Raw genomic sequence first — 12,500 nt, forward strand, 5'->3', positions numbered from 1 at the left:
AACTTGTCAGTTGGCAACCTCTTCCACCTGTGATATCACTTGCACGATATTACGAAAAGAAACATATGCAAAACAGAGCAAATTGCAAATCAAAATCTGAATCAGCTCATTATTCCGGTCAGGGGTCCATCACTCAGCATTTCCCTTATTTCCACCGACTAATGGAAAGCGGAAATGACTTGCACAGGCTTGTTGCCGCATCCATAAATATAGAATGGAGGTGGCACAGCAAATTAGATTAGTGTCTCTTGATCACCACCAGCAGCGGGCCTCCTACTCTATCTATCATGTACCTGTCTGTCTACCTTCTACCATCACTCCTGTCTCTATCATTGCCTCCACCACTGCTTCCTCATACACTTTCACCATTATCACCACTTTTCTTCCTCTATCAACATTTGTTCTTTCACCACCACTCTCCCCCCTACATCACCACCACCTCTCCCAGATGCACCACCACTTCATCCCTCATTCCACTCTTATACAACAGATAAATTCACAATCATACACACTTCCACAAATGTAAAAAAAAAAAATGCATTTTCCCTCCGTAGTGCAGTAAATCTGGTCCCTTTTTTTTACGTGGGATTTACATCAGCTTCAGAAAATATGGAGTGTGGATCAAGGGGCGGATGCTCATCTTTCGTTAATGAAGGTCCTATTGAGTCGCTCATGTAATTCCTGTCTTCCTGCAAGGGGAGGACGAACACAGGTATTGCAAACACCGCAACAGAAACCCTTCATTGTTCACAGGGAAAAAATCAGATCTCGTAATAAAAATAATGATAATTGTTCTCTTCCTTTTGGATCCACGTTTTATTTTTGAGATACTGGTGAGTATCAGATGCACGCAAGCACGTGCGCGCGCACACACACACACACACACACACATACACACATTCCGTGAAACATTCTCCGGAACATTCACCATTACCATTATCGGTCACATGGAAAATTTGAACAAATCGTTTGGCGAGAAAGAGCAACTCAAATGTCACTCTTGGACCACTACAATAGTCTGTGTTCCGTCACCCAGAGCCATGTAGGGCGGAAAGTCAGGTCCTAGTCTGCTCTGGGGGGTTTTTTAATCAAGCCTTTGTTGGTACATGGCTGGTTTTAGGGTGTGGGGATAAAGGTAAGAGCGGTGGGAAAAGTCACGAACGTTGTTTTGATAAGTGTTGGAGAAAATCAGGTGTTCTTTTGGGTAATTATTTTTTTGAAAAAAAAAAAAAAAAAAAAAAAAAAGTTAAGTCTCTTCCTGGGTAAGAATTCTAGGACAACTCAAGGCCACTAGAAGGTGAAAATAAATGGTATAAGGTTCAAATGGTATTGAGATAAACTAAGTTTACTGTTAGGAAATGGTTTAGGATAAGTCAGGTCTAATGGTGATGTTATGGTAGGAGGGTATTAGAAAGGAGTTTGATCTTCCTCGCTGGAGAAAAGGTGTTGACATTAGCGTGGGGATTTCCATAAACTGAGGCGAACACATTACCCCTGCACGACGGATATTAGATTTCAAACCCAGAAATCGTACCGAGTCCACAGGTGCAAACTCTCGCTCTGATTCAGTCTTATATGCTTTGTGTATTACTGGTTTTTTAAGGATCCTCGTACGGTCGATAGGCTTTAAGTCTAGCAAACTGAACATTTCATGTAACACTTTTTAAAGTTGAAAAATTTCAACTGGGAACTACAAGAGTAATAATTCTTTTGCTTATTTTGTATTTCTCTTTCTGTAGTTAAGAAATACTAATTTTTCTTAGAAAAACGCCTATATTATATTACCAATTAAAAATGGAGATACTGTATAACTTAATTTGATAAAAAATAATCTACGTTTGGTGGTATTTAAAGTTCCGGTTCCGGTTTAACATACGACGCGCGATAATCGAGATATCGTTAGTGTAATGGTCAAATTGATGACATGTTGAATATTTTATGGTGCATTAGTAAGACTAACGAGTTCCTTTTCATTGTGTGTATAAGTTACTGTGACAACTTGAACCCTCTTTGTGCTGGCGACACTGATGATTTCCGCTGAAAAAAATCAAACATTTAAAATAATCTTAATGTAATGCATGTTAAAAAGTCATTGTCAGTGTTGTACAAGTTTCCACTACCACTCATTCTTAAATCCTATAACCAATAACAAGAGTAGCGGTGCAGCCTCTGTCCCTCACTCCACTCATGGACACGCGGGTGATGTGGGATCAATAATGCCCATAATTTTCCTCTTTCCTGGCCCCAAGAACCTCCACGGGCGCAAGATAGTGTCATGCCCATCATCATTCAGTGCTCTTCATAACTAACGCACACACTAGAAATGGTAACTAGCCTTCTTAATGACCCAGGACGGACCCGAAACATCGTCTAGCTTCTGTTTGCACTGTGTGGGTTGGTAATGAATTGTTCCAGCCATGCTTTTGTCATTTGTTCTTCACTGAGAGTGTCCTTTAAACCTTTTGTTTGTTTCACCGTTCGCACGCTCTTGTGTGATTTTTTTGTTAGGTGAACACTCGAAGTATTATAATTCTTCCCATCTTTTATTTTCTTCGTTGCTTTTTAATTCACTTGGTAGATGATCGGCTGTGTAGTCCCAGAATCGGTTTCTATTAGTATAGTTTCTTGTTTCTTAGACATTTACAATGGTCTCTTTGCACTCTGGAAGCTAGCATAGAAGAGTTCTCCTCTTTGAACACACTGTGAAGGGCTACGAGAGATCATGAAATCTTGAATAACCAATGCTGAATCCATGGACTAGATGGATATTTCATATACGCATTGTTCACTGAACGATGAAAATGTGAAATTAGTTGAGAAATAATAAGACTAGAACTAAGAGTCTCGAGCGTCTGGTTTCTGGGACACAGAGAGAGGTTAACCTGTACCCAGGTCATAGTTTGAATTTGTTTACATTATGTTTCACTGTAACTTGGTAGTCTCACTCGGGGGGAGGGGGAACAGGGTTACTATTTGGTTCTACTCTGTACTATTTGTTCAATGAAGGGATCACCGGAATATATCATTATCTCACAGGGGGCATACACTTTTTTTAATAAACAGGATTCGACCATTTCACTGGTACGAAACACTCGTCTTGTAAGACGCCCTTTGACAAGGGGTCGTGGTAAGTTCCGTGCACACTAAACACTGTACAGAGGTCGGAGTTACCACCACTGTCACGTTGGCAACAAGCATAGAACAGTTCAGCATTATGGCATTCTAAACACCTGAAGTCACCTAACCTAAGGGGAGCTTGATCAAAAACTTGGGAAATATATATACAAATCTTTAGACAAGTTAACAAGTAAAACACACGAACATTTTATAATAAAATAACAGAGGTTGACATTTTGTAGGACTTATGACTTGAGAGTCTAAATTGTGATTTTAAAGGCCCACAATGTGCCTAAGAGATTCCTCAAGGCTCTCCGGCGATACAACACCTTGGCATCATCGTCCGACTTTGCGAAGCTCATCACTTGCCGACGGGACGAAACATTTGGTATAATGCACGAACAACAACACGCTAAGAACAACGGGATAAACTCTGGAATCCAAAAGCGTCGCTTTAGGCCGATGCTAGCATCACGCCTCTTCTTCCTCTTCTACTTCAGCCTCTTGCTTGATGGTCTCCTGACTTGGCGTGGGATCTTCTTGCACCGTGGAGGTTTCTTCTTGCAACGTTTCCTGCTCTGTCTCCATGGTCGTTGGCAGCGGGGAAGAGGAGACGGTGGAGGCTGGTTGCTGCTGTTGTTGCTGTTCTTCCTCTGTTTCCTCCTCCCCTTCTTCCTTCAGTGACCGGGCCCGAGCCTCATCCACTGGGGTTGGTTCAATACGCACTGTCTCCTGTTCTCGCAAACGGTAGTCATCTGTTTGCATGACACACACTCCGTTAATAATCACTTCTCGTTCCTTACCTCCCTCACCAGACGCCCACGAAGGATTGACCCACTGAGGTGCAGCGGGCTTCCTACGGGAGGACCGAGAGACTGGTGAAGGGGCTCCACGCCCATCACGGTCCTCTCCCTCTCCCTCAGATCGTCCGCCGCCGCTTGGACTCATGCCACCGGACATATTGGAGTCTTCATCTACCAGCGATGAATCATCATAGTCAGTCTCTGTTTTCATGGATAGATCAAGACCACCGCTGATATCTCGGTCAAGTGGTTGGCTGCCTAGACCGTGTGGACCCAGATGTGGGAAGTGTGGAAAAAGACCCGGATGCAGACCAGGTCCCAGACCTGGCATGGTAGGTGGCAGACCTTTCTCCCTCCTCAGTTCCATCAATCGCTGAGAGAGAAGAAGACGGAAGTGAAGTGGATCAAAGGACTGCCCTTGAGGCTGGCCTGGAGGAGGCTGTTGAGATTCACGTGAAGGTGAGCTGTCTCCGGGACTACCCGGATGCTGTTTGAGCCGCATACGGTGGTTGTGGAACCAGTTAGTGATAGTACGGGTCGACAGTTGAAGCTCCTGGGCCAAAAATTCTATGGTGGCTAAGTTTGGGTATGGATCAAGCGCAAAGGCCAGTCGGAGAGCCTCCTTCTGTTCTTCTGAGAATAGCACGCGCTGTTTCTTTGACGAACCTCCGGGAGAAGGAGCCTGGAACACATCCTGCGAGTCCTGAGATACTTCAACAGTAGGATCGAGGGCACGCCGTCGCTTGTTGGCCTCTCGTCGCTCGTTCTTGAGTTGCTGAAGTTTCTCTAAGTTGCGGGAGTCGTTGAGCCAGAGCTGCATGCGGATGAATGGTTCTCGGCCCTTGATGCTGAGCATGTGCCACGGCTTGGGCTTACTTAGTAACTCAGAGACGGAGCCCTGAGACAGCCCTAACACTGCCTCGCCAAACAGCTATAAAGTAGAAACAAAAATGCGTTCATTAATTTAAGATAAATAAGCGACTATTTTATATAATATATATATATATATATATATATATATATATATATATATATATATATATATATATATATATATATATATGCAAAACAACCACTCTGAAAGAATAGAGAAATTCCAAGCGCTTTCGTGACTACTCACATTATCAAGGAACTTGATAATGTGAGTAGTCACGAAAGCGCTTGGAATTTCTCTATTCTTTCAGAGTGGTTGTTTTGCATATTCTGAAATCACCTGTTTACTGTGATCTTATTGCATATATATATATATATATATATATATATATATATATATATATATATATATATATATATATATATATATATATATATATATATAATCATATCATATACAGCAAAGGAATCTTTGAGCTTTGTTTTCGTATGGTTTTCCTATGAACATATTGTGTATGAATTTAAACTTAAAACCGATTACTTCATGAAATTAAGGTGATCACTTATCAATTTAGTGAGTTTCAGATTGACTACGTACTTTCTGGCCAATATTGTTGGCTAGTAGAGCTTCCTTTATTTTTGTTGTGATGACTTGGGTGTCGAGGTCTTGCGTCAGAGCAGCCATTTCATAGACTGAGGGAGCCACTGGTCCTGGGGCTCGAACGCCGCCCATTCCAGCCTGCATCAGAACACAAGCAAATTATTACCATTACCATTACACCACAGCATTTCTTTTAGTATACACAACGAGAGGTGTAAATATTTGTATTTATACGCTGATTCTGCCAATTCTTATTTTAAGGATTACAGTATTCTTGATAACGTTTGTACAATAAATGTGCAAACTAAATTAATTTTATATTTTTAGCCATGAAGATAATATCTTGTTCATTAAGAGAATTATCTGTGTAAGGTACGGAGTGTAAATTCTAGATACACCTTTCGATGCTGAATATATTTCATATGGTTCACGAAATTAATAAAATGTGCCAATTTCTATTGTCTATGCTTAAAATTCCCTTTTCATGATTGACAGACACTTAACTTCATTCAGAAGAATAATAAGAAGAGGGTATCCTTTGGCCCTATCGTAGGATACGAGTCTATTAATATCTAATTAACCATTGACTGCCAGGCCAATGTGTCAGTGGCACAGTACTTGTGTAGTATATATGTGCCAACCCCTGTTGCATCACCCCTATGTGGGCCTCTGTTACCCTGGTGACACTTGCAGGTGTTAAGAAACTTTCCCAAAGGTTCCACTGTGCCTGGGACGAAAGCACTACCAGTGACTTACTCTCAAATCCCATACCCCCAGACGAGTATGATTATAAAAAATCATAGGGAAGCGATAAACCCGCAGGGAGTCACAGCAACAGGGAAATTGGAGGAAAATCAGATTCGAGCTTAGAAAGGAGAGGGTAGCTCTTCCCTAACATTAAAGAATTGACTAAGTAATCTTACCTTCCTGAGTGGGTCAAGGAGCGGCATCCTGGCGTCGAAGGACATGTGATGGGAGGGTAGGGGAAGGCCGCCGAGAGACGGGGGTATTCCCACGGGCGGAAGAGGTGACTCCATGCTCTTGGGAAGGTCCGGCGGAAGTTTGAGGTGATGCTGCGGCTTGCTGCTGCCTGCCGGAAGAAGTGGGCAGGATGTTGCTCAAGTGATCCACTCAGCCACGCTTAAACATCTTATTTACAAATATTAAGGTCTCTGATTTATATATTATATATATATATATATATATATATATATATATATATATATATATATTTATATATATATATATATATATATATATATATTCTTTCAACACACCGGCCGTATCCCACCGAGGCAGGGTGGCCCAAAAGGAAAAACGAAAGTTTCTCCTTTTACATTTAGTAATATATACAGGAGAAGAGGTTACTAGCCCCTTGCTCCCGGCATTTTAGTCGCCTCTTACAACACGCATGGCTTATTTATTTATTTATTTATTATGCAAGACAGGCCAGAGGGGATGGAGACCTTCAGCTCAAGCACTTTCACACGTCTCCGTGCTTTATCAGGAGTTATACAATTCTGCAAGAGTAGCAACGTTGCTACTCTTACAGCATTACATAGCTCCTGATGACTCATGGAGACCTGTGGGGAAGTACTTGAGCTGAATGTTTCGGTTCACTGTGCCCTGTCTTGCATTAAGATCCCCTGTCTGTGACTGTACATATATATATATATATATATATATATATATATATATATATATATATATATATATATATATATATATATATATATATATATATAAGGGTGAAGGAAACACGGCAGAATGGGCTTTGGCATGAAATATGAGAAAAGTGATAGGAGTTTTTGAGAACATATGCTGAAGGCAACACAGGTAAGAGTGGGGGGGCTTACTTGTGTATGGCGGAAGGGTAGGTGAGCCAGTAGTGGACAAACCCCCAGGAAGTCTCGACCCAGGGGCTCCTAGCCCCCCAGGAAGTGGACATCCACCGACTAAATACACTAAAAAACGAAAAGCACATGGAACTGGATTAACATTTCATCCAAAGTTGGGGACAAGGCAGATTATAAATAGAAATTAGCAATAGTCACTCAATCCTCTCCTTAATACAGTGTTAGTAAGATACTTTCTATTAAGCGTGGAAAATGGGAAGATTTTTTTTAAAATGTTAGGGACTTTACATTTATAATGAATTTTACTGATACGTATTTTTGTTTTACAAGAAAAGGATGTCCACTGCTGGCCCATTAACTTTTGATAAGAAAACAGCATCTTAGTAATCCCAATGTAAACAGAGTATACAAGACTGGCAGAAAAAATCAATAAACAAGCATGGAAAGTTAAATTGTTTTATCACAACAAACACAAAACTGAAAATTATCAATGAGTTTGTTGTGATTTGTTCCAGCCACGGTATTGTGATTTTTTTGCATGTCTTTAAATAATTTATTATAAAGCAAAAAAGATAAACAGCAGCTCTCTCTCTCACTCACTGACACACACACACACACACACACACACACACACACACACACACACACACACACACACACACACATACACAGCTGCAAGAAAAGTCAGTGACTTACGGGGTGGGGCGGTGTATCCTCCAGTACGCATCAGCTTCTCCGGGGCAATCTTGTACTGGGAGGCGACCAACTTATGAACGGCATTGTCGTCTTCCAAGAAGATCTTCATTCTGATGAACGGCTCACGACCCTGCCGAGGATACAACCAGAAACGTTTACAAACGCGCGCACACGCTTGAAACGTTGACACGTTTGAAATGTTTACACGCGCTTCAAACGTTAACATAAACGAATGTTTCAGTTTTCTGCAATATTTTGATGTCATTGCTGTATGGATATCAATTTGCCTGTCTGTATGCTTTGTCCAAGAAAATTTCACAAATGATTGATCCAGTCGTAGGCATGGTGGTATAATAACTATAATCATGGGCACCCTATAAACCCATAGGTGTCAAACAGTGTCTAGTGGAAATGGTTGGCACTCTAAGTTTAATCTGAGAACGGAAAGAATGCCAGTATTTTATTATTATTATATAATTATTCTTTGTTTTCATGTTATTAAAATTTTAATTTCCATGTAGAAATTATATTGTAAGTTTCCGAGTATTATGTTTTTTGTTCTTTATATCACTTGATTTTTTTTTTCAATGATGTGTACATATTCATGTAAGAAAGTGAATTATTACCCCTCTATAATTTATTTTTTTGTGAAGACATTTTGAGAAACTTATTATTTATTCTTTTCATTTATAAATAATAAACGCTATGTAAACATAAAACAAATATTAAAGAAAATTATTCACAGCAGAAAATGGAGAGAGAACGAAATGTGTAGAAGCCTAAGTGTGAGTTGTCTAGAACCAGTGCTGGGGGGATGTAAGTTATCTTCTATACTACTGTTGGATAGTTGTTTCTTCAGAACAACTGGTGGGGAGTGTGTTAACTGTCTTCCAGAACTAGGACTGGGAAAAGTGAGTCTTGTCTTCAAGAAGTAGATCTAAACCAGCATGTTAACCGTTTGAGCCCTACCAGTAAGACAGAATTTTAGGGTCGTTCCAGACCCAGCCTAAACCTCTGTGTCAGGAAGGTTTTTCAAGAACTATGTGTTTGTGTGTGTGTGACAGGGTCGTTTCAGAATAAACTTGTGTTGGTGTTTTATTCCAGACTTAAGGCGGAAGTGTGGTAGGGAAGTTTCAGCCTTTAACCTGTGTGGTAGTTAATTCCAGAATGAACTGAAAGACATTATGGCAGTCCTAAAGAAGTGTGATGGCTCTTCCAGCAGTGTTCCTAACTCAGTGAGGTAAAGTATTTATACCTGTAAACCGATGTGATAGGAGATATCTTAAGATGAGCGAGAGAGACTGGATCCAAATGACATACTGCCGACTGTGTTAAAGAAAACACACGTTGCAAAATAGGTTTTTATTGCGACAACGTTTCGCTCTCAGACCTTCAAGTCAAACCGCCAATGAGCTGATAAAAGCTCTAGCAGTGCAAAACATTGTCTCATTAAAAACTTGGTGTTCAGCGTGTGTTGACTGTAGTGAGAGAGGCGGTTGTGTTTACCTTTTGCGTGAGCATGTGCCAGGGTTTAGGCCTGGCTAGCAGGTCGGACACGGAGCCTTGCGACAGCCCCAGCACCGACTCCCCGAACAGCCGCTGTGAGATGCTGTACTGACTCAGCTGTTCCTTCACCTGCCAAGGACACAATATCTGTCTTGAAATGACAACACCACAAGCAAGGGGTAAGAGGGGAAAAAATCCTTCAGCTAAAAACACAATATCTTGAAATGAAAAAAATCACCTTAAGCAAAGGGAATACAAGTGAAAAAATCTAATTAGCAGACCAAAAGAGGGCAGTGAAATTTAGCTATAGGGTAATATAATTCTTTTTTTATAATTTTGCTGACGTTTTGTCAGGAGTAAATGATGGGGGCATCAAGCTCAAAGTAACCTGGAAAATATCTGCCTCGTTTTTCATCCCGTCTTCCAACTCCACCATTCGTTTTGTAACGCGTCTACCTACGTCGATTTCCGAACGATACAAGCCTAGAACGATCCACTAAGTTGCATAGAGGCAAAAAGGTAACAGTGGCGGATACGTTGTCATCCTTTATATTGCTGAGGACAGGCTGCATGGGTTACATGTATCTAGGAGTGTGGACTGCGCCAAGACCGTCCGATCCCGCACAGACATATATATATATATATTTTTTTTTATTATTATCACACCGGCCGATTCCCACCAAGGCAGGGTGGCCCGAAAAAGAAAAACTTTCACCATCATTCACTCCATCACTGTCTTGCCAGAAGGGTGCTTTACACTATATATAACATATATATATATATATATATATATATATATATAATATATATATATATATATATAAAATATATATATATATATATATAAAAAATATATATATATATGTATAAATAAAATATATATATATATATATATATATATATATATATATATATATATATATATATATATAAATATATATATATATATATATATATATATATATATATATATATATATATATATATATATATATATATATATATATATATATATATATATATATATATATATATATATATATATATATATATATATATATATATATATATATATATGTATATATATATACACACACACACACACACACACAATACTCGCGAACAAGCAATAACAAATGCAACTTCCACCAGGCCACGGTGGCCCGTGGCCTGGTAGCCAAAGTTCTCGCTTCACACGGTGAGGATTGAAACATTGGGCGTGTTTCCTTACACCGGTTGTCTGTGTTCACTCAGCTCTCTCCAGGTATACTCTAGTTATCAGTAATATGTTTATGTGGGTGTTAGTCGACTGGTGTGGGTCACACCCTGGGACAGAACTGACCTAATTTGCCCGAAATGCTCTGCATAACAAGGGGCTTTCTGTATAGTATGTCAGCTAGGACTGTATACCTTGTACATGTACTTGTAGAAATAGATTTATTCTTATATATATCTTGCGTCAGTCACATACATGAATAACATATAACATAAATGTACCCTTATATAGGAGTCCCACATATGGCTTTTAATATGTAATCTACTATTACCTTGATATTGTATGAATCCCATATATAACTTCCGCATAACTCGATCCTTAATAGGAGTCACATATAAGAATTACATATAATCTCTATATTACTCAGTGTTCAAGCCTGATTGATTATACCTAGCTCAGAGCTTAGTCTCCTACGGTTTTGTTAGGCTCACTGCTCTGAGAGGTGTGGACGGAAACACAAGTATGCGGAAAAAATCTTTTGTTTGGACGCCGTTTCGCTGTTAGAGCGAAATGTTGTCTAGAATATAACTGCCCGAATAGTTTTAATTTTTATTGCGTCTGTTTTACATGGTGCGGTGGTAGATCACGAGGAATGGATGCGGCCACTGTATTGGCTGATCGACTGTACAACCATGGTCTTCCTGCGTATCTATGGTACGCATGTTGTAGCTGCGTATTCATGGTACGCATGTTGTAGCTGCGTATTCATGGTACGCATGTTGTAGCTGCGTATTCATGGTACGCATGCTGTAGCTGCGTATTCATGGTACGCTTGTTGTAGCTGCGCATTCATGGTACGCATGTTGTAGATACGTATCCACGGTACGCATATTGTAGTTGTGTATTCATGGTATGCATATGGTAGCTACATATCCATGGTATGCGTGTTGTAGCTGCTTATTCCTGATGCGCCTGTATCTACGTACATAAGGTACGCATAACTTATGAAGTAGTGCCTCTCAGTGGGACTGGGAGAGGCAGAGGTGGACACAACGTGTTGTGGAAAGTGGCCAAGAAAGCTGTAAAATTATGTTAAGAAATAACGAACAGTGCAAAGCAAAACTTAAAATGATTAAAGAGAGACTGAGGGGGAAAGGTTGAGAGGGGGGGAAAGGGAGGGAGAGAGAGGGGAAAGGGAGGGAGAGAGGGGGGGGGCAGGCTTGAGACAAAACAAAGAGATGTGAAGATGCAGAAAAAACAACGATGGAGACACAGGAAAAGGGGAGGTGGAGAAGATTGGAAAGAAAAAAAAAAGTTCAGTTGAGAGAGAGGAATGTAGACGGAAGTGAGATATGGAGAGAAGTGAGAGATGAGGGGTAACGGGGAGGAGGGGAGTAAGAGGGAGGGAGAGAGCAGTATTTTGAATGAAACAAGTGTGTGAGAGAGACGCTAGATGAGGTAATGACTAAGGCAATTTACGCCATAAGTTGACAGAACCAGCAAGGTCACTTACGCAGCTGCACTCTGCATTATGTTCATTGGGAAGCGCTAAAGCTGTAGGGGTCATATAGCGCCTGGAGGATGGAAGGTAATCAGGTTCCATCCGAGAATGGGGGGTTTGAAGTCGTTAGCATGCAGGGATAATTGCAAGAGTAATTTCCCAATTGTTGAAAGGAATATCACTCGAAGAGCCAAGGATACGACCCGGTGCACTCATTGAACTACAGACATCAGCCTACACACTGAGCCACAGACACGACCCTACACACTGAACCACAGACACGACCCTACACACAACCACAGACACGACACTGCACACTGAACCACCGACA

The 12,500-nt window shown here is 40.5% G+C and overlaps 1 protein-coding gene across 12 annotated transcripts in view; it reads right to left on the reverse strand.

The window, feature by feature from the left end:
* The window catches only part of ct (homeobox protein, cut), a 992,784-nt gene that overhangs the window by 1,534 nt on the left and 978,750 nt on the right, over positions 1-12,500 (reverse strand). For 11 of the 12 annotated variants that reach the window (XM_070100612.1, XM_070100613.1, XM_070100616.1 and 8 more), the window contains 6 exons: positions 9,453-9,581; positions 7,947-8,076; positions 7,251-7,358; positions 6,318-6,484; positions 5,392-5,532; positions 1-4,851 (listed from right to left, as the gene is read on the reverse strand). The exon at positions 1-4,851 is cut by the window's left edge and continues 1,534 nt beyond it. In XM_070100612.1, coding sequence (XP_069956713.1) covers positions 3,589-4,851; positions 5,392-5,532; positions 6,318-6,484; positions 7,251-7,358; positions 7,947-8,076; positions 9,453-9,581 — 1,938 coding nt within the window. In that variant the 3' untranslated portion in view covers positions 1-3,588. The remainder of the gene's footprint in view (positions 4,852-5,391; positions 5,533-6,317; positions 6,485-7,250; positions 7,359-7,946; positions 8,077-9,452; positions 9,582-12,500) is intronic. The other variant, XM_070100615.1, reaches the window with a different exon arrangement.

Source organism: Cherax quadricarinatus, chromosome 73, assembly GCF_038502225.1.
Source record: "Cherax quadricarinatus isolate ZL_2023a chromosome 73, ASM3850222v1, whole genome shotgun sequence".
Lineage (NCBI taxonomy): Eukaryota > Metazoa > Arthropoda > Malacostraca > Decapoda > Parastacidae > Cherax > Cherax quadricarinatus.